Genomic DNA, 23162 nt, shown 5'->3' on the forward strand with positions numbered 1-23162 from the left:
GCATCTGCGCACTTACCTTTTGAAAGCTTTATTAATATGGATCACCTGTAAGCCGATTTTACTATATTGAATTGTTTGTTATTGATGATACTTTCCGGTCTGTAGGTGCTAGTGGTCTCCACTTGACCAAGCATGAGAACTTCCATGGCGGACTAGATGCCATTTCTGTAGGAGACGGCCTGTTCACCATCCTCACCTCTCTGAGCAAGAGGGCCACCTCGGTGCAGGTTATGCTGCAGCCCATCCTCACCTACATGGCTTGTGGGTACATGGGAAGACAAGTAAGACTGAGCTCAGCAATGACCAAAAGGGCATCATTTAGATTTTTCTGTTTAGACATTTACTTGTGAAGATTAAAGGATTGAGGGGGGGAAAACTTAGCTTGTGTAGTGCTTCTGTTATATTTCTGACTGTTTGACCCATTGTTGCTGAAAGTTTTTAAACCTCAAGCAGTCTTTGTATTTCTCCCAGGGCTCTCTGTCAACATGCCAGCTGTCTGAACCTCTGCTCTGGTTCATCCTCCGAGTGCTGGACACCAGCGAGGCACTTAAGGCATTCCACGACATGGGTGTGCACACCTACATACATACATACATACATACATACATACATACATACATACATACATACATACATACATACATACATACATACATACATACATACATACATACACACACACACACACACATTTTGGGAAATGTCCTAGTATATGGTCCATTAGACTAAACACGTTGTGCTTGTATTTGACCTGCGTGCAGGTGGGGTTCAGTTGATCTGTAACAACATGGTGACCAGCACACGGGCCATAGTGAACACGGCACGAAGCATGGTGTCCACCATCATGAAGTTCCTGGACACTGGCCCAGGGAAGGCTGCTGAGGGCAGCCTCAAGGCCCGGGTCCTAGCCTCCGAGCCCGACAACGCAGAGGGACTCCACAACTTTGCTCCGCTCGGTATGTGGAGCTCTCCCTTTCGTGTTTGAATGATTGCAGTTTGCCTTGTGTTTTTCCCTTGGTCCTCTATTTGATGTCAAAATGTGCATGTGTCCTATTGAATGCTGTTTATCCCTCTGCAGGCACCATCACCTCCAGCAGCCCCACGGCCCAACCGGCAGAGGTCCTCCTTCAGGCCACGCCCCCTCACAGACGTGCACGTTCAGCGGCCTGGTCCTACATCTTCCTGCCAGAGGAGGCGTGGTGTGACCTCACCATCCACCTCCCTGCTGCCGTGCTGCTGAAAGAGCTGCACATCCAGCCACACCTGGCCTCCCTCGCCAGTGAGTACAGCACCACAGAACCCCCTGGCGTGGAAATAGTGCAGAGCAGTTGTCTTTTAATCAGAGACTGAATTAAATATAAACCATTATGAGAATTTTCTTGCCAATCAATGACACTAGTTGTCTAATTGATTAAGTGAAAACCAGCAGGACTTGCGCCTCTCTGGTTCCAGCAGGAAATCTGTGCCTCTCTGCTTAAGTGCCTTAAAGGCACACCGTCTACTGCCTCTTAAGCACAGTTTTCCTAATGACCCGCTTATTTCACCCACTCAAATATTAACCTACCATTAACCTACCAGTGTTGTCTAGTGCTAACTCTGCCCTCTCTTTGTTCTCTCCGAAGCCTGCCCCTCCTCGGTCTCGGTTGAGATCAGTGCGGATGGGGTCAACATGCTGCCTCTGTCCACACCCATTATCACCAGCGGCCTCACCTACATCAAGATCCAGCTGGTGAAGGCTGAGGTGGCGTCTGCGGTGTGTCTGAGGCTCCATCGACCCCGTGACGCCAGCACCCTGGGCCTGTCCCAGATCAAACTGCTTGGCCTCACCGCCTTCGGCAACACCTCCTCAGCCACCGTCAACAACCCCTTCCTGCCCTCCGAGGACCAGGTCTCTAAAACCAGGTAGAGGTTTGAGTGTCATATATAAATTAAAAAAATATCACTCGTGCCACAGCAAATCACTCTACCTAACCTGTGACCTTGCCATCTGTCTCTCCCATAGTATTGGCTGGCTACGTCTGCTTCACCACTGTCTGACCCACGTCAGTGACCTGGAGGCCATGATGGCCAGCGCCGCTGCCCCCACTGCCAATCTGCTCCAAACCTGCGCTGCCCTGCTTATGTCTCCCTACTGCGGCATGCACTCGCCTAACATCGAGGCCGTGCTGGTCAAGATCGGCCTGCAGTCCACCCGCATCGGCCTCAAGCTCATTGACATCCTGCTGAGGAACTGTGCAGCCTCCGGCACTGACCCTACAAGTACATAGCCGCCACATTAATAAAATGCCCATTGAACACATTGTACTCGTTTGAATCTCACAAATCAGTCTTGGCCTTCTGCCATTGTACTTGAATCATTGTGATTTTTCTGTTTAGACCTCAACAGTCCTCTGCTCTTCGGAAGGCTCAACGGACTCTCTTCAGACTCCACCATTGACATCCTCTACCAGCTGGGAACCACACAGGATCCTGCGACTAAGGATAGGTAAAGACCACTTAACATCTACTGATGTATATAGTCTAGTACTCCTGGGTCTATGTAATCTGGATCTGTGAAAGCAGCTCTTGATCTGTTAATATTGACCACGTAATCCCTGTCTCTCCTTCCAGGATCCACGCCCTTCTCCAATGGGTCCATGACTCGTCGCTGGTGGCGGCACACAAGAGGAGTGGCCCCGTGGGCTACATCCGCCAGAGCAGCTCCTCGTCACGGGAGTATGGCCTCGTCATGCCCTCTCCCTCCCACCTCCACTGTGTGGCGGCCATCTTGTGGCACAGTTACGAGTTGCCCGTGAACTACGACCTCCCAGTGCTGCTCAACAGAGAGCTCTTTGAGTAAGTGTTATATTGTCAGAAAAAAAATAACTTTGGCCCTTTACTCAGTCTAGCGCATCCACTGTGATTCTGTACCCTTTGCTCAGTCATGAAAAGCTAAGCAGAGCTTTCGCATGCTTTGAGCCATCAGTTTGAAGAACATGAGTTCTTTGTACCCTGGTGAGAACAACTCCCTGACGTTTTCAAGCTGTAGATTAAGTCTAAAGTTCCTCATGTCCATCTTGGTATGTCTTACATTTTACACACATCCTCTGTAAACATGAATACTGCATATATACTCTGTAAACACTTTACATCGAGCAGGGAAAACAAAGTACAAAACATACAGTGAACTCCACTGTCAGCTTTAATTTGAGGGTAATTTTCATCCCATTTTATAGTGGTTTACCCAGTATGGATGAAAATACCCTCAAATTAAAGCTCACAGTGCACTTTAAAGTCAGTCATTGTATAATTTCAAATCCAAAGTGCTGGTGTACAGAGCCAAAACAAATACAAATGTGTCTCTGCCAATACTTTTGGAGTGAAAATATTCAGAAGGAATAAGGTTTCTGACCTGTTGATTTTAGAGGGAAAGCTGTGTGTTGCTTGCTTTGTTTATACTGTTGTCCCCGTCTCTCCTGTAGACTACTGTACAACTGGTCCATGTCCCTGCCGTGTAACATGGTGCTGAAGAAGGCCGTAGACAGCCTGCTCTGCTCCATGTGCCACATCCACCCCAGCTACTTCTCTCTGCTTATGTCCTGGATGGACATCGTAGCCCCGCCCACCGCCGCCCAGCACCGCCTCTCCATGACGGACGACGGCAAGAAACAGCACGACCTCAGCAGCGCCAATGCTAACGCCACCACCAGCGCTGGCCTCACTGACGACTCCAAACATGCGCGGCCACCCATCGCCTTGTCCGAGTCTCAATTGACCACTCTTGCTGCAGCCTCCCAGTCACCCGGGGCGATAGAGCAGCTGCTGGACTCAGGCCTGCCCTCTCTGCTGGTCCGCAGCCTGGCCGGACTCTGCTGTGGCCTCCTGTCTGCAGCTGGCCTGCCCCTGCCCTCCACCGCCCAGGCCGAACGACGGCAGCACCATCACAACCACCACCCCCACTCCTCTTCGTCATCTTCCTCTCAGAGCAGGGCGCCCCTGTCTGCAGAGCTGGCAGCCCCAGTGCTGCGTTTCCTCACTGAGGTTGGGACCAGTCATGCCATGAAGGACTGGCTAGGTGGGCCTGAGGTGAACCCGCTGTGGACCGCTTTGCTGTTCCTGCTTTGCCACAGCAGCGCAAGCGCAGGGGGAACCAGTGGTGTCCATGGGCACGCGGGAGCTCACTTTGCTGCCTCCGGTGGTGCGTGCTGCCCCCCTCCTCCGCCCCCACCCCAGCCTTCAGGGTCGCGCTACTCTCTGGCCTTCTCGACCCGGGGCAGCGGGCTCACCACCCAGCAGAGGACTGCAATCGAGAACGCCACAGTGGCCTTCTTCCTGCAGTGCATCTCCTGCCACCCCAACAACCAGCGGCTCATGGCACAGGTCCAGTGGAATGCATTGACTACACAGATTTCCACCCTGACCAACTGTATTTGATAGATAACTAACGTGTGTCTTTGGTGGGCTCTTATTCTCTAGGTGCTGTGTGAGCTCTTCCAGTCTGCCCCCCAGCGTGGAAGCGTGCCCGTCTCTGGCAACATCTCTGGCTTCATCCGCAGGCTCTTCCTTCAGCTCATGCTAGAGGATGAGAAGGTCACAGTCTTCCTGCAGTCGCCCTGTCCGGTGGGTACCAAGTTTCCGTAGGCTCTGATCTAGTATCAGCTCACCTTACTTGGAGCAATTTCATTTTCCTCCAAATTGGAAAGGAAAGAACCGTCAGAGTTATGTGATATCCCAAGGTGACCACAAGAGGCCAGCCCAGCAGTACAGAAAATCCCTCCACACTCACTTGCAGGCTTTCCCCAGACTGATGCTTGTTGGAGAAACAGCACTGCACCTCAGTCAAAATAATGCTCCATATTTCACCCTCCTCAATGATTAGTTGTCATGCGAGCTGTTTAGCGAGCGGTCATGCTAGGGGGAGAGAAAGTGGTTTCAATTGTCTAAAGCTAATTTCATTTGAACCTCCAGCCTCTCATTGTCCTCATTATTCTGCCCCATCCCGTTTTGCTGATATGAAACAGTGTCAGGGAAGGGTAAGGGTCATTCCATGGGCAAGGTGAAGGATGACTTTAGCATGGCATGCCAAAAGGTTCCTGGTTATGCACGACGAGCCAAACATACCTCTTTAGACTCTAATTTGGGTCATTTGTGTGCTTAATTACACAAGGTGTCCTGGGAGTCACATCAGTGAAGGTTAATTATGTATGATCAGTAGGTGATTAATAGCAGGATGGGTCTACATGATAATGTGTTTACACATTAGGTAGGGCTAGGGCTGTGGTGGTCATGATATTTTGTCAGCCGGTTATTCTCCAGCAAAAGACTGCCGGTCTCTCTGTAATTGACCGTTAATTAACAAACACGTTTATAGTCTCCGGGTCTCCACGCATACAAGCCGCTGATGCGTGCCTTTGGAACATTTACATAAAAAAAAAAGTCTAAATCTATTTAATATACACATCACAATAAATTCCTTTATTTTAGTCAGGTTTTAAAGAAAATGTATTTCAGAAGAGCAGAATACGAGTTGACCTACTGTATGTTGTTTAGCTGTGGGTCATGCTGTAGGCTTGTCCATTTAGCAGACAAGACATGCTTAAGTCCCGTGCCGTTATTTTATGATTTTATAGGAAGAATAAAATAATTTACTTGGCTGAATAAAATTGAATATTTTAATTAGTTTACTTCAATTTGGGGAGGGGTGGTAAGATTAGGGGAAAATAATAAAGGAACATATATTTTATGGAAGATATATATTTAAAATAGATATGGGGGATTGTAAATGCTGCAGATAATTACATTGATAGAAGCCACACTCTATCTGCAATATTAATTCTGATTTACCTGCTAAAATAATTTGATATTTTTCCCATTCCGGAGAGAGTGCTGTTGAGCGTTAAAGTGATCATTTGAAACCCGTCCTATACACCAGATTTAGTTATTTGGCAACTTTAGTTGTGAATGAAACAAACCTTAGAATGCCTTAGATATCAACACATATATATGGGCTGCATGGTGCAACTATAGGCTATTGATGATTTGAGAAAGTAGCAAAAAAAAGCTTGCTCTCTGTTGCATCAAGCTGCACATACTATTCTCTCATCAAGGTATAATATTTTCACCCATCAGACTATTCTCAATTTAATCTTATCTTTGCTAATATGTGACATTTGTTTTGATTGAAATAGCCCATTATCAAATGTGCAGGAACAGGGGCCAGGGGAAAATGACATGTCATCGATTTGCACTCTAATAGCGAATGGAGGCCACTTTCCCGCCTGTTCGTTTTTCAATCATGCCGGGTAGGCTATTCCGGTTTTATAGGGGAGCATGTGCTTAATATGAGCAGCTGAGAAATAAATATAGTAGCAGCTGGGATCTCTTCTTTTTAGTGGCACCCATCTAAACTCTGCTTTCACACGCAATTTCATATAGGAATGTCTGGGCTTATAAGAACAGTTGTTTCACGCCACGCATCAACCACTGTTTGAGGAGCATGTAGCTTTTCGCTGCACGGCAGGTGATATTCCACCCAAACTTTGCATGCCATGGGCTCCCCAACCCTATTCCTGCAGCTACCCGGTGCTTATTTGGGGAAATCTAGTGAAATCAGTTCGGAAACATCGATATTAACATTTTCACAAAGAAACATTTCATTAGACTGACAGCCCCTTTCTGCGTGCTTGAGAAAGGAATGAAGGAGAGAAAGGAGGAGATAAATGCACGGTAGTGAGATATTCTGTAGCTAACGGTAATGGCAGCCTATTAATTATGGAAATATTTTAAAAAATGCCTAATTACTAGGCTATTCAAAATCTAATACAAATTCACGATAATTGTAGGCTAACTCTGTAAGCCGCCCTGTACAATCAACAAACCAATAGCATTGCCTAGGCCGAAACGTTCTATTGTGGAAATTCTTACACAGGGACACTCGAAGTCCATCTTGAATAATCATTGTTTATTATCAGGTAACTGGAGAGGTTCCAACCAACTTGATGCACCATAGTGAACGTCTGTCAGGAGCTCTCCGGGGAAGTCCCGTGAGATTTCTTATGTACAGACAAGTTCTATTTGCATGATTTAGCTTATTCATTCAAAATTAATGAATCAACGTTTGCTTCATTCATGTGACAGACCAATACTGGGTCATGCTTGTGACAGACCGATAGGCTTCTTCTCTCAATGCTGAGACCTAGAAACTGAGAGAACTTTCGTTCTCAAAACAAGGGTCTGGGCGTACTGCCAAATTGCAGATACTGATAGTGAGGATTTGTGCAATCAGTCACTTTCATGAACACAGAAAACGGTTATTAGAAAAGCACGAACACAGACCACAGAAATGTATAAATAGAAAAGCACCAACTTAACATTTTCCATCACAGTTCATTCCCAGACTCATGGCTAAAAGGTTTGGAGCGTAGCTTAAGGTAACCATTCTCCAGTATTTATATAATACAGTCCACAATCAAAGGCCATTTACTAGAATTTGTTTAATTTTGGAGTATAGGCTCGACCAATTATGTATCAAAGACATCTTAAATCTTTTTTTGTGTGTTTTTCTGCAGTGCATATACTGTAGGCTATGTATTGTATAATGGTGTTGTATAACGGTGCACTCATTATTTTAATTCAGGTATGCCTAAGCTCTAATATGCGTATCGACTACGGAGTTCATGACTGCCAATGTGGCATTAATACGGTCACTGCCCTATAAAATCTTTTTTTCCCTGGTTCAGTTTAGTTTTCCCATGTTTTTGTTTTTTTCCAGTTTTTATCTGGTTTTTTGCTGTCAATTATTATATTTTTTTTTTTTTGAAAAACAATACAATCAGATGTTCTAAGTCCACAACAGTGCTTAAAACACATCAGGGGACCAATATTTTTAATAATTAGGATTTTTTACAAGTGTGCAGCAGCAAGATAAATGTTTTTATTTTGCAACGTTTCTGTAGCAGTCATGTGATAACAGAGTTTGCAAAACAAATGGCCACTAGATTGATGCAGAAAATGACACATTCTGCCAGGTAACATACGAATCACTGATGCATTTTCATGTCTTATGATTAACTTGGGCAAATTAATGTATTTTCTATTAAGTTCAATACATTTAGTTGATTTCCTTCTAAATTCAACAAATGTTTGAATACAGTTGAATTCCGGTTTAATGTCTGGATTGCGTGTGCGTTCTCCGCAATGCAGAATTTATAGGACCCCGAAATATCTCATGTCGGACTTTGTGGTGCCTTTTACCTTAAAAATTAAATATATTTTTTTTACTCCATCGGGCCTTTTTAGATCTAAAAAAACGTTAATGGTTTACTTTTATTTCATCAGCTTTGAGAAGACTCTATGATATTTAACAAAGCCTCACTCAATTTCTCCCTAATCTGCTTCTCACTGGAGGGAACTTGACATTTTGATTTGCTGTCAATCTAAAAAATAGTGTACTTTATTGTACTAGCTACCATACCAAGATATGGAGTCTAGAACATTTTGCTTCCTATGAGAGGTATATCAGACTTGCCTAAAAGCCACCAGTACCTTTTTAAAGGTGCATGTTTCAAACAGCCTTTTAGGTTACATAATCTAAATCTCCTGCCAGGCTAGTGTTTGTAGTGTAGTGATTTTGTCTGGAGTGTGTACTGTGGGGACTGAGTGAAGGGACTGAATGAGGGGGCTGAGGTTGTGTTTGGAGCTACAGTGAGCTGTCCATGCAACCTAAGCGGCTGAGCCGTGCTCTGGCAACACCATGCCTGTCGCCTGCAGGTTGCAGAAAGCAATAGATGTCACCTTCAATGTTGTACACATGTAACATTCATGCCTGAATGAGAAACCTTGTTATTTCCAATGAAGGCAGGAGTGGAAGTCAACAGCCAAGGCCAGCTTCATTCACTCCAAAAGTGGCCCTGCATTGTGCTCCTGAATCCTTCATCTCTCACTTGAAGTCATGACTGTTCATAACATTGGTGGCAGTGGTGTTTTGTACTGGTACTGTCCTAATACCTTCTCATCTCTCTTCAGCTGTACAAGGGACGCATTAACGCTACCAGCCATGTCATCCAGCACCCCATGTACGGAGCAGGGCACAAGTATCGCACCCTCCACCTTCCCATCTCCACCACCCTCGCTGAAGTCCTGGACCGGGTGTCGGGTACGTCTGCTGCCTCAAGCAATTAGTGTTACAGAACGGAAATTACTTTTAAACATACTTCCTTGTAGCCCCAGCATCAACCTCATCAATATTATGTGGCCCTCAGATAAAGAGGAGCTGAGTGTTTCCAGTGCCACTCAGATGAACCCTCCTCCCACAATGACAGACACACAGGATCTAAATGGGAGAAACCCACTTTCCGTATGCTGCTCGTCATTCAAGCATTTTATCTCTTCTCACTGGGTCCTTAAATTTGAATAGGCAGACATATTTGAAGATTATACCCCATGTCAGCACCTCATACAGTCTCACGCACACACAATCTCCCTGGGCATTAACATTGACCTTTCCATGCGACTGCTGCGTCCACTCACATCGCATCATTAACATCAATACGTAAGAGCGTCCCGCCATATTAGCTTTCCAGCAGATGAAGATAGCTCTCTGATCAATGGCTACAGAGTGGATCAGCTGGTAGTGTAAACGTAGCTACACTTACTTAGTGGCACGCCAGTCTCCTTTTCACCTCATTTAACAGGTGATTTATACTGAACAGAATTATAAATGCAACATGCAACAATTTCATAGATTTTACTGAGTTACAGTTCATATAAGGAAGCAGTCAATTTAATTAAATTCATTAGACACTAATATATTGATTTCACATGACTGGGCAGGGGTGCAGCCATGTATGGGCCTTGGAGGGCATAGGCCCATCCACTGAGGAGCCAGACAGCTTATGGTCGAGAAATTAACATTCAGCTCTCTGGCAACAGCTGTGGTGGACATTCTGGCAGTCAGCATACCAATTGCGCTCTCCCTCAAAACGTGTGGCATTGTGTTGTGACAACTGCAAATTTTAGTGGCCTTTTATTGTTCCAAGCACAAGGTGCACCTGTGTAATGTTCACGCTGTTTAATCAGCCTCTTGATATGCCACACCTGTCAGGTGGATGGATTATTTTGGCAAAGGAGAAATGCTCACTAACAGGGTTGTAAACAAATTTGTGCACAAAATTTGAGAGAAATACACTTTTTGTGCGTATGAAGCGTTGAAACATGGGACCAACACTTTAAATGTTCCGTTTTATATTTTTGTTCAGTATACTTAACAAAAGGCACATCTCAATAGGTGGTCCAGGTAAGTCATGACATAGCACAAGTGGGGGTGGGGGTTTTTCCTCTCTTGTTCAGTCTTCTCTATTGTTCATCAAGCAAGGGAGAGGTGGATGACATCATCGATTAGCCATCAGATCAACTTTTTGAATGCCCTACTCGAAGTTTGCAGGTGTCTTAAAAAAACACTTTTGATCAACTTATTTTTTTTTACCCTTTAGTGTATATACTTTATTGTATTTATAGTTGGGATATCACTTTTCAACAGTAAACTGGCACTATGTTAGACCCACAATTCTAACATAGTGCAAGTCTAATGCCACACCCTTATTCCCCTTTATTGCACCCTGCTGGTCAACCCTGTGATTGAAATAGCCCTGTGCAAGATGCTGGACTCAAAGATTTTGGCCTTTACCAGAAGCCCCAGAGTTATTTAAGAAGCACTGAATCCAATTTTTCCTTGTGCGCTATATAAATAACCCCTCCATTTCCTGAAATAGTCACTGGGCCCTGTCTATAAACTAACCCGGCCTGTCCCCTTCTCCGTAGGGGGATGATGTCCACCTGGCGCTACTCAGGGAGGCAGGGATAGGCTCGGTTAATAATAAAAGTTTACATTTTATTAGTCGTATGTACAGGATACACATGGTATAACATGGTCCAATGAATGGCTTACTTGCAGGTTCCTTCTCAACTATAAGAAATAATACAAGATAAGAATACGAACATAAAGTAAATGGCTCAGTGAAATAGAATAAACATTTTAGCTTAAGTATAATACAGGAAGGCACATTCTATAGTCCAATATTTACATGTGTAAGGGAGCACAGCAGAAACAGCTAGTGCTAGCCAGGGGTCTTTTTAAAGGAGCCATTAGTTGCCCTTGGAATTGCTAATGCCAGATTATCTGCTATCAAGCCCATTATCTAAACTCTCAGGGAATGGAGGACTGAGATGGGCTAGCTACTTGTCAGCTGATTGTATCTCTAGTTGTTTGCATAGCCTTGTTTGCGCCTACATTAGGGTTGATGTCAATATTAGAACTTACCGATATGGGATTTGATTCAATACCGATTTCCAATTTTAGAATGGAAATATTCACCATAACTGCTAAATCTGCCGATTTTATTATTATAGCTCGAATGGATTGTATGGATTGTAATTTAAACAGCCCTATAAAGAAACTCAGAAAGCTGATTTCTTACATTTGAGGAAAGAACATTAATGTAAGCACCACAAACTGTAGGAGCACCAGAAACACCAGATATTTTTCATAGGGAGAAACAGTCTAGTGCAGTGGTTCCCAAACTTTTTATAGTCCCGTACCCCTTCAAACATTCAACCTCCAGCTGCGTAGCCCCTCTAGCACCAGGGTCAGTGTACTCTCAAATGTTGTTTTTTGTCATCAGTGTAAGCCTGAGAACGAGTTTGTTTTTGTCACTGCTCATGGGAAGTGACAAAGACCTGTGACAAAGACCTCTTATAGAACCAGGGCACAAATAATATTAATAATCAATAATTTTACTTTTGATTTAACCATCTTACACAACCTTTTGTTCATCGAAAATTGTGAATAACTCACCACAGGTTAGTAAGAAGGGTGGTCTTGAAAGGATGCACGTAACTCTGCAATGTTGGGTTGTATTGTAGAGAATCTGTCCTAAATAATTTTCCACACACACTGTGCCTGTATTTAGTTTTCATGCTAGTGAGGGCCGAGAATCCACTCACATAGTGGTTGCAAGGGGCATCAGTGTTATAACAGCACGATTTGCCAAGGCAAGAAACTCTGAGCGCAGCCCTATCCAGAAATCTGTCAGTGGCTTCTGATTAAATCATTTTTTCACAGAACTGCTTGTTGCAATTTCGATGAGGCTCTCTTGTTCAGATATCTCTAAGTGGCCTGGAGGCAGGCCATGAAAGGAATAACAAATCCAGTTGTTTGTGTTGTCCATTTCGGGAGAGTACCTGCGTAATTGCGCACCCAACTAACTCAGGTCCTTCAGAATATCACATTTGACATTGTCCGTAAGCTTGATCATTTGCACACACAAAATCATACAATGATGGAAAGACCTGTGTGTTGTCCTTGTTAATGCAGACAGAGAAGAGCTACAACTTCTTAATCATAGCCTCAATTTTGTCCCGCACATTTTAAATAGTCCCTGTAATCCTAGATTCAGATCATTCAGGCGAGTAATAACATCACCCAGATAGGCCAGTCGTGTGAGAAACTCATCATGCAAGCGGTCAGACAATAGAAAATTATCGTCAGTAAAAATAACTTTAAGCTCAACTCTAAATTAAAAAAAAACGTGTCAGCTTGATAACGTGTTGTAAAAGCGTTACATGGTCGCTGTCCATATCATTGCATAGTGCATAAAATACACGAGAGTTCAGAGGGTTGCTTTAACAAAGTTAACCATTTTCACTGTAGTGTCCAAAATGTCTTTAGAGCGGTCAGGCATTCCCTTGGCAGGAAGAGCCTCCTGGGGGATGCTGCAGTGTTCCCAAGTGGCGTCGGGTGCAACTGCTTGCACGCACGTTACCACTCCGCTATGTCTCCCTGTCATGGCTTTTGCGCCATAAGTACAGATACCAATACATCTTGACCACCAAAGTCCATTTGATGTCACAAAACTGTCCAGTACTTAAAAAATATCCTCATGTTTTCCTGGTTTCCAGTGTTTTGCCGAAGTGGATGTCTTCCTTAATTGACCCCCCATAAACGTAACGGACATACACCAGGAGCTGTGCCAGGCCCGCCACGTCTGTTGACTCATCCAGCTGTAACGCATAGAATTCACTGGCTTGTATGCAAAGCAGTAATTGTTTCACAATATCTCCTGCCATGTCACTAATGCGTCGTGAAGCAGTGTTTGATGAAGGCATCGTCTGTGTAGGTTTTTTGGCCTTTTCCCCCTACATTGTCCCAGCCATTTCCACGGCAGCAGGAAGAATTAAATCCTCCACAATAGTATGGGGATTGCCTGTCCTAGCCACTCGGTAGCTCACCATATAAGACGCTTCTATCCCCTTCTTATTAATGGTATCTGTTGCTTTTATACATGTCTTTTTCTCGAAAGTCGTCTTTATCCTCCCTCAAAAAACTCCCGTGGCTTATTTGTCAAATTGTCATGTTTCATTTTTAAATTTCTGCACAAGAGTGAAGGGTTCCCTCGAGAGTAACGGTTGATGTGATTGGATGTTATTTGACTAGGCTACCTGTGTTTGATAGTGTTATTTCGCTGAACACTAACGTTTGATTGTTTTATTTTGATTTTTGGCAGTGAAATAAGGCTACTCAGGCGATGGCGAAAAAACCTCACCCAAATGTATAGCCGTGGTATATCAGACTGTATACCATAGCAGGAAAATAATTACTATTTTCTGGTCTAATTACGTTGGTAACAAATTTATAATAGTAAAAAACTAACATCGCACAATTTCATATCGGACAACCGATAAATCGGGCTTTAGTCAATACTTGTGTGCACATGGCTAGTCGGCCACTGGGGCTCTGCATATTATGACAATTAGCATCTAGTCTTTCACACAAGTGGCTTTGATGCTTGAGGCTTGTTGCTGAAGGGTGGTTCTAACGTGCGCCCTCCCTCTTTCAGACACCCCCAGCATCACAGCCAAGCTGATCAATGAGCAGAAAGAGGACAAGGAGAAGAAGAATCACGACGAGAAGGAGAAGATGAAGACAGACAGCGGTTTTCAGGACAACTACAGTGTCGTCGTGGCCTCAGGTACACGTTTGGCCCCCTCACAAACTCTCACCGCATCCCTTCCTTCCCACGCCTGCCAATCATTGTGGCTTCGCAGGAATGGATTAATTGATTCTAAAGCACCAATTAGATGACAGGTATTGTTTTGCCTAAAGCTGGGCTTCCAGCCCTATGTTGAGGTCCTGCACCGAATGTAAACTATTTGTAAATGGAAATACAATGTGTAAAATATCTCAAAGTATAGACAGTGTTTGATAAGAAGCACTAGACAGAAGCGCTCCCCTCCAGAATCACATTCACTAGCATATAAAAGTCCATCTCATGGTAGATGACTGGAGTGTGTTTTCCTTTCAGGCTTGAAGTCCCAGTCGAAGAGAGCCCTGTCGACCCCTCCCCGTCCCCCTTCGCGGAGGGGACGTGTGATGAGCGATAAGCTGACAGCCTCAGGTGTGGACCCATCTGCCAAAACTCTCAGCGTGCCTGTCTTCCACCTCTACCACAAGCTGCTACCAGGTACTGTGTACACACAAACAGCTCCCTTCTCTCTCCAGCACCTTCCCTCCGCCAAGTGAAGCCTGTTCATCTGACGAAGCCAATTCATTGAGCTAGTGTGCCCGAGTGTCCTTTGGCTTGTTCTAGTCTGTGGTGTTGTGACCCTGGGTTGTCAAGGTAAACGTAAGTAGCCTTGCACGAGCCTTGGCTTGTGCGAGCTGGAACAGCTCATAGGAGCAGCAGCCTATCTCCTGTTTCTGTAGCGTGACGCACCTTGATGTACACCCCTTGGACAGGACGCTAGTCTATCAAAGGGCCTTACCCCCAGTCTATCTCCTTAAGGCCAGCAAGATCCAAGTTTTACCTAACTCATGGAAGATAAGCGAAGACATGATCAGACCTTTTTTTGCAAAGACAAACATTTGCTATGGGCACAAGCAGCACTCCATGCATTATGTCTTGTCTTCACATGTAGTCATTGTTAAATAGGTCACTAGCCTTCATGTCACGTAGCTGTCATGGGTTTTCTGTCCCTCTGGGCCTGGTAGTGTGACCAAGGTTTTGGTTCCTCACTGTGAACGCTGTCTCATCCCTCCACCCCCCCTCAGGTCAGCCCCTGCCGGCAGAGATGACACTGGCCCAGCTGTTGACCCTGCTTTACGACCGCAAGCTGCCCCAGGGCTACCACTCCATCGACTTGACTGTCAAGTTGGGCTCCAAGGTTATCTCCGACCCCGGGATCTCGAAGACAGACTCCTTCAAACGGCTCCGCACAGAGAAAGGTATGGCAGAGCACGCACTTGCACACAAGACATACAAGCGCACACTCACATTCAAACATACACTACATGACCAAAACTTTGTGGACACCTGCTTGTCAAACATCTCATTCCAAAATCATGGACATTTATATGGTGTTGTTCCCCCCTTTGCTGCAATAACAGCTTCCACTCTTCTGTGAAGTTTTTCCGCTAGGTGTTGGAACATTGCTGTGGGGTCTTGATTCCATTCAGCCGCTAGAGCATTTGTGAGGTCAGGCACTGACGTTGTGCGATTAGGTCAGGCTCGCAGTCGGCGTTACAATTTATCCCAAAGGTGTTCGATGGGGTTGAGGTCAGGGCTCTTTGCAGGCCAGTCAAGTTCTTCCAAATCGATTTCGACAAACCATTTCTATATGGACCTTGCTTTGTGCACTGGAGAATTGAAATGCTGAAACAGGAAAGGGCCTTCTCCAAACTGTTGCCACAAAGTTGGAAGCACAGAATCGTTTAGATTGTCATGATTCCTCCTCCACCAAACGTTAGTTGGCACTAGGTATTCGGGCAGGTAGTGTTCTCTTGGCATCCGCCAAACCCATATTCGTTCACCGTACTGCTAGATGGTGAAGCGTGATTCATCACTCGAGAGAACATGTTTTCACTGCTCCAGAGTCCAATGGCGGTGAGCTTTACACCACTCCAGCTGAGGCTTGGCATTGTGCGCATGGTGATCTTAGGCTTGTGTGTGGCTGCTCTGCCATGGAAACCCATTTCATGATGCTCCCTAGGAACAGTACTGTCGTTGCTTCCAGAGGCAGTTTTGGAACTCTGTAGTGAGTGTTGCAACCAAGGACAGACAATTTTTTTATACGCTACATACTTAAGCGCACAGAACAGGACCTCCGAGTGCTGGTGTGGCCTACCACTTTGCGGCTGAGTTGTTGCTGCTTTTAGACGTTTCCACTTCACAATAACAGCACTTACAGTTGACCGGGGCAGCTCTAGCAGAGCAGAAATTTGACAAACTGACTTGTTGGAAAGGTGGTGTCCCATGATGGTGCCACGTTGAAAGTCACTGAGGTCTTCAGGAAGGCCATTCTACTGCCAATGTTTGTCTATGGAGATTGCGTGGCGGTGTGCTCAATTTTATACACCTGTCAGCAACGGGTGTGGCTGAAATAGCCGAATCCACTAATTCGATGGGGTGTCCACATACTTTTGTATATGTATTGTATAACTGCGTGCGCTCACACTCTCCTTCTCCCTCCCTGTCTGCCATTTGTCCTCTTGCTATGTAGTTAGTGTGTAAAGTGAGCCCCAAACGGCTCTCTCCATTGGTCCCCTGACAGTCCATTCCACAGAGGGATTAATGGCTCTCCCCCTCCACAGCCATCCATTTCTCTGTCTGAGCGCTGGGCCTCAGTCTCCTGAGATGTTTTCAGGTGCCATTAACAGTCTGTGTAACAGGTGGCCCAGTGTGAGATGTGCATACTCAAAAGCACCAGCACAGTCACTCCGCTCTTTTTCACTGTGTTAAGTAATGGGATAAAGGGATACACATAAAGTGTGTATCCATTTCTACAATGATGCTGCTGGCCTTCTCTCGCTCTGGGCCGGGGTTTTCTTCAGATAGAAAGCTATTATGTTATCATCATAAATTGGCCGGTTTGACTTCAATGTAAGAGAAAGATGGAAATGTCGGCTACATGTCAGAAATGAATCGGAGCTTGGATGAGGAAATGGAGGCTTGAAAATGGCGTGGGTGCCTCTTAATGACTTCAGCGGTAATAAATACAGGCCAGTGCCTTCAGTCTTTTTCCATCAAGTTTTGTTAGAAACTAATGGAGTTATTTTGGACCCTGCTTTTATCACCTATTATCTTGTGTTCATCCTTCGAAAGAAAAGCTCTGATGGTTGAAAGCTCCCAGAGCGACTTGACTCATGACCACCTAATCAGATTCCACCCTCTACTTTTAAACTCCACTTGTTCCCAAAGCTGTTTTAGCCCCTTGACGTTGTAGAAACTTTTACACAAGACTCATGTACTTTGTTAATGTCACTTTAACAACTGTATAAGATGAAACTTAACCGGGAAATTTCCAGAAATTTTCCATGGGAAGTTAAGCCTGGGAATTTTGCTTAAATTCATCAAACAAGTTGTCTTATAACAGTAAACCTTTTTTGTGGAAAAAACATAAGGCAATTCTAGGTCTTGTGGCATATTTTGGTTAAATTATCCCCAATTCAATGGAATTGCAACCCTCTGCATGCACATTACATTCTTCCATCACATGTGCAGTGCACTCTTCCATCACATGTACAGCTGATTCTCAAGATCTTGCACACGAATGAGATTTAAGCCCACACTACTAAACTGTCTGAGCCAAGGACTACATGCTTTCTGGTAAATTTCGATTACAATACTGGGTGGGGTGAATATATCAAATTTTATTTGTCACATACACATGGTTAGCAGATGTTAATGCGAGTGTAGCGAAATGCTTGTGCTTCTAGTTCCGACAATGCAGTAATAACCAACGAGTAATCTAACCTAACAATTCCACAACTACTACCTTATACACACACAAGTGTAAAGGGATAAAGAATATGTACATAAATATATATGAATGAGTGATGGTACAGAACGGCATAGGCAAGATGCAGTAGATGGTATAGTACAGTATATACATATGAGATGAGTAATGTAGGGTATATAAACATAAAGTGGCATAGTTTAAAGTGGCTAGTGATACATGTATTACATAAAGATAGCAAGATGCAGTAGATGATATAGAGTATATACATATACATATGAGATGAGTAATGTAGGGTATGTAAACATTATATTCAGTGGCATTGTTTAAAGTGGCTAGTGATACATTTTTACATACATTTCCATCAATTCCCATTATTGAAGTGGCTGGAGTTGAGTCAGTATGTTGGCAGCAGCCACTAAATGTTATATTTTATATGACATACACGATTGTTAAGTAGTAAATAGTAGCCTACAGGAAAGTGTGTTTAAATCATTTCTAACTTGTTAACAATTTCTGCTAGTTAGTTTTTGCTACCATGTGGGTTTTAGCTTGCTTGACCCTGCTAACTGAGTGTTAATTCACCTATTTTCCTTTTAAAACATTTATCTTACAAAGGAGTTGTTTAATCTAGCTGCTTAACTATTTATCTGTACATGGAATTGTATTTGGGTTTTTCTTTGCAATCTTTTCTCCTTATCTTTACAGGAAAATGCCACAGGCACTACATGATATGTGTAGACATTTCACTGCAGCTGCAGGAAAATCTGTGTACATGTGCAAGTACTGTGCCAAATCATATGTGAAGAATGCAACAAAGATCCAGAATCATCTGGCCAAGTGCATAAAGTTCCCTAAGCACTCACAACAAGCCACATCAAGTCCCTCTACTTCTATTCGAGGTGAAAATGATGAATCAGCCACCTTATCGATAGCAACAGCTCATGGTCCTCCTGGAATCTTGTTGTTTTGACTCAATGGAGGAACGTAGAGAAATATTCATGAGTGTCTTGCTCGAGCTGTGTACGCAACTGGTTCACCTCTGATGCTCACAGGCAATGTGTATTGGAAGAGAATTCTGAATGTTCTTCGCCCAGCATACACCCCTCCAACCAGACATGCTTTATCTACTAATTTGCTGGATGCAGAGTTTAACAGAGTTCAAGTGAAGGTCAAGCAAATCATAGAGAAAGCAGACTGTATTGCAGACTGTACTACCAATGGGTGGTTGAATGTTCATGGGCAAAGAATAATTAACAACATTTCCGCCCCTCAACTAGTATTCTACAAGAGCGCAGACACGAGGGACAACAGACACACCGGTCTCTCCATTGCAGATGAGCTGAAGGCAGTCATCAACGACCTTGGACCACAGAAGGTATTTGCATTGGTGACAGACAGTGCTGCGAAGATGAAGGTTGCTTGGTCTAAAGTGGAGGAGTCCTACCCTCACATCACACCCATTGGCTGTGCTGCTCATGCATTGAATCTGCTCCTCAAGGACATCATGGCACTGAAAACAATGGATACACTCTACAAGAGAGCCAAGGAAATGGTTAGGTATGTGAAGGGTCATCAAGTTATAGCAGCATTCTACCTCACCAAGCAAAGTGAGAAGAATAAGGGCACCACATTAAAGCTACCCAGCAACACCCGTTGGGGTGGTGTTGTCATCATGTTTGACACTCTCCTGGAGGGGAAGGAGTCTCCAGGAAATGGCCATATCACTGGACAGCCCCATCAAGAGGATCATCCTGGATGATGTATTTTGGGAGAGAGTGGTAAGCAGACTGAAACTCCTGAAACCTATAGCAGTAGCCATTGCACGGATTGAGGGAGACAATACCATCCTGTCTGATGTTCAGACTCTACTTGTAGGTGTAAAAGAAGAAATACGTACTGCCCTGCCCACTATACTGTTGCTCCAAGCAGAGGAAACTGTAGTCCTGAAATGCATCAAAAAACATGGAGACTTCTGCCTGAAGCCCGTACACGCCGCTGCGTACATGTTGGACCCAAAGTATGCTGGCAAGCGCATCCTGTCTGGTGCAGAGATCAACAAGGCCTATGGTGTCATCACTACTGTGTCTTGCCACCTTAGCCTGGATGAGGGCAAGGTTCTTGGCAGTCTGGCGAAGTACACATCCAAGCAAGGGCTTTGGGATGAAGATGCAATATGGCAGTTGTGCCAACATATCTCATCAGCCACCTGGTGGATGGGACTTTGTGGATCTGAGGCTCTTTCCCCTGTTGCTTCCATCCTCTAAATCCCACCACCAACAGCCACCTCTGAGCGCAACTGGTCCTTGTTTGGGAACACACACACACACCAAAGCACGCAACAGGCTGACCAATAAAAGGGTTGAAAAATTGGTGGCCATCCGGGCATATTTGAGGTGTGCTCCTGACAACGAGCCATCCTCAACAAGGTTGGACAGTGACAGTGAAGATGAGGCCTCAGAGTCTGATGTTCAAGAGGTGGAAATTGAGGAGGTCCAGGGAGAAGACTTGGTTGTCTTCCTCTCAGGCTTCCAAAGCTTTAGTTTCTAGACTATCATTTTACAAATGTTTTTGGGAGATGCGGTGGATCATTCAATATTCCCTTTTGCTGTTCTGTGAAGTCATCCCATGTGTAGAGTCAACTCATTTAATTAAAGTTCAATTTTTATTTTATTCTATTGGAAGGATTTCATAATTTGCAATTATGTCTACTAATGATAAGGTAAAAGATTTGTTTCTGTCTCCATATGATATGTTAAATATATCCAATGCAAAAAAAAACATCTACATTTAAATGGTATTAAGTATTACCATACATTTGTTATTCATATATATTGCCGTTAATTCCCACAAAGTTTCCATGTCTGAATATTCCCCAAAATGTGCAGCCCTAGGTGTGGTAAATGTTATTACGGTCACCCCTTCAGAATTTTGTTAGACAGGATTTTAGGGGTGATATTCTTTATTTAGCCTCCCCCTCGTCTTGCCTTGGCGGTCAGTACCAGGGCACACATGATGTGATGGGGATGGATACATTTTGCCCTTTAGTATATGACAACCAGCAAGAGCAGTTGATGTCTGTTTGATATTGTCGGCAACTTGTAGATGTGCAAACCAGAGGAAATTGCTCTGCTCTCTTCCGGCCATGACGGAGCCATACCACCTCAAGCAAAGTCCTTCTCTTCTACATGTTTTTCCCTTGCAAGTGGAAAAATGAATGACTAAAACTGAGAACATGGTCAAAAATCCCACGATTTCACTGGTAGCCAACGGCTACACACAATCTTAAAGTGCCGCCTCAACCATCTGTGGTACTGAATGCATGTATATGGCGTGTGCTCAGAGAGTTGATGATAGCAGGAGCTGTGGGTGATGTGCTGCTCATGTAGAAAGTGTAGAACCACTGCCCTCCCTGGAAGCTGCAAGGGGTGATGAAGTGAAGCTGAACTAATAGCTGACAAAAGCGACTCCCAAGTCAAGGTGTTCGCTCTTACTAACGTGTGAAGATAAGTATTCCAAACTAATCTGATTTTAAATAGTCCACTATACCCTGTGATTCTATACCAGTCGCTCGAATCAGAGCTAAATTCTGTGTAGTTTCCACTGGCTCTGCAGTGGGACATTGTTTGCAGTAAGATATTGTTTGCTTTATACAGAAACCCACTTTAGTGCTTTTTTTTTCTCGCTGCAGGCTTGTTTTGCCTGCATTGTTAACAGAGCCCATGCTTGGTAGCACTGCTACAAAGCCCTGTGCCGGTCTCTGTCAGTGTGGATGTTGATTCTCCCCAGTGGCAGTTCACAGCCTGTATGCTGCCCCTGGCACCCTGGGGCTAATTAACACTCGCAACCACCACCAACAGTCCAAGCAGTGGAGCGCATCAACTCCTCCCTGCAATGCACCCTCTTCTTCCGCACCTCAGTCCTATCTGTCAGTCACACTGGATGACTTGTCCGTCCCCCTTTTGGGTGAGATATTTTAAAAGGCAATGACTGTCAGTCAGATCTGCCACCCCACTCCTAGAATAGTGGGCTGCTGTTAGTGGTTACACAAGATGGGAGGCCGGTGACCTGCATGTTATCTGCTAATGAATGTAAGTCCAGCTCCAAACCCATTTCACCAATACTGTCTTCAGCCAGACACTAATCACCTGATTAGGTCAATCATTGTCTTCATCGAACCAATTTAGTTTCACTGCCGTGCTCTCGGAGTTCAGATAATTAGTTGAGGCGTATAGATTAGAAACTGCCTGGAGCAGGCTGAAGCCTGCCAATGCTGTATATTTGGCACCACCGCTTTCATCTCTGGTCTGGGGTAAAGGAGCACTGCATGGTAAAGGGTAGTGTTCAGTGGACATACATTTTCAACATGAAGTTGGTGCACATCTTTTCTTGTTTCTGACAAACCTCGGCCCCATTGCTCTCTGCGCTTAACTATATACTTTACTGCAGTAAAATACCTCCCTTACAATACTTACTGCATAGCTCGCCTACAATTTCCCCAAATAGCTTCCAATACCGTCGCTTCCCAAAACAAATCATTCCGGAATCCTTTCTCCAGACCCATTGAGGCTGATAAATGGGGAGGATAGCAGTGACCCTCAGTAACAGTCCTGCCAGAGATGGGGGGGGGGGAAATCTCTTAAACCAGTGCGGCGGCTTTGACCAGGGGGAAATTACATAATCCATTTACCAGGCTCAGCCCCACTAACGGCCATCCACTGAACTGAAGACGGGTACATGGAGAGATCTAGCCCTAGCTCCCTTAAAAGCCTTCAACTTCCACAAATAGGCCAGGCCTTTTAGAGCTAAATGGGTTTTGTCCCTCTAACCATTTTTAGGTTTCTAGGTCTACTCTGTAGAGATAGAGGACTTTAGTGCCCAAAAGCCCCTTTTAGCATGGGCAGCACCATTGAGGACTTTCACCATTTTGAAGTAGTCAACTGGGTGGGACATCCTATGGCAGGAATCGTCTAGATTCAGCCACAGGCCGTTTATTCTTCTTTTTCTTGAGCGGGTGGTTGGGCCGTAACATAATTACACATTTGTAGACTGCAAGTTGACCGCAAGAAGCACAAACATAGTGCATTCGGAGTATTCAGACCCATTGAATTTTTCCACCTTTTGTTAGGTTACAGCCTTATACTAAAATGTATTAAATTGTCCCCCCCCCCTCATTAATCTACACACAATACCCCATAATGAGATGGCAAAAACAGGTTTCTAGAAATGTGTGCAATTTTTATTTATTTTTATTTTTATACATATCACATTTACATAGGTATTCAGACCCTTTACTCAGTACTTTGTGGAAGCACCTTAGGCAGTGATGATTACAGCCTCGAGTCTTCTTGGGTATGACACTACCCAAGCTGTATTTGGGGAGGTTCTCTCATTCT

General features: G+C 44.5%; 1 protein-coding gene across 20 annotated transcripts in view; it reads left to right on the top strand.

Moving 5' to 3' along the window:
• birc6 (baculoviral IAP repeat containing 6) overlaps positions 1-23162 on the top strand; it is a 154206-nt gene that overhangs the window by 48113 nt on the left and 82931 nt on the right. For 14 of the 20 annotated variants that reach the window (XM_055902246.1, XM_055902249.1, XM_055902251.1 and 11 more), the window contains 14 exons: positions 106-281; positions 454-568; positions 762-956; positions 1079-1279; positions 1623-1902; positions 2003-2259; positions 2377-2485; positions 2611-2835; positions 3462-4359; positions 4456-4599; positions 9004-9133; positions 13872-14003; positions 14337-14495; positions 15083-15256. In XM_055902246.1, the coding sequence (XP_055758221.1) occupies positions 106-281; positions 454-568; positions 762-956; positions 1079-1279; positions 1623-1902; positions 2003-2259; positions 2377-2485; positions 2611-2835; positions 3462-4359; positions 4456-4599; positions 9004-9133; positions 13872-14003; positions 14337-14495; positions 15083-15256 (3195 nt within the window). The remainder of the gene's footprint in view (positions 1-105; positions 282-453; positions 569-761; positions 957-1078; positions 1280-1622; positions 1903-2002; positions 2260-2376; positions 2486-2610; positions 2836-3461; positions 4360-4455; positions 4600-9003; positions 9134-13871; positions 14004-14336; positions 14496-15082; positions 15257-23162) is intronic. The other 6 variants (XM_055902257.1, XM_055902264.1, XM_055902262.1 and 3 more) reach the window with 1 other exon arrangement.

This window comes from Salvelinus fontinalis, chromosome 37, assembly GCF_029448725.1.
Source record: "Salvelinus fontinalis isolate EN_2023a chromosome 37, ASM2944872v1, whole genome shotgun sequence".
Taxonomy (NCBI): domain Eukaryota; kingdom Metazoa; phylum Chordata; class Actinopteri; order Salmoniformes; family Salmonidae; genus Salvelinus; species Salvelinus fontinalis.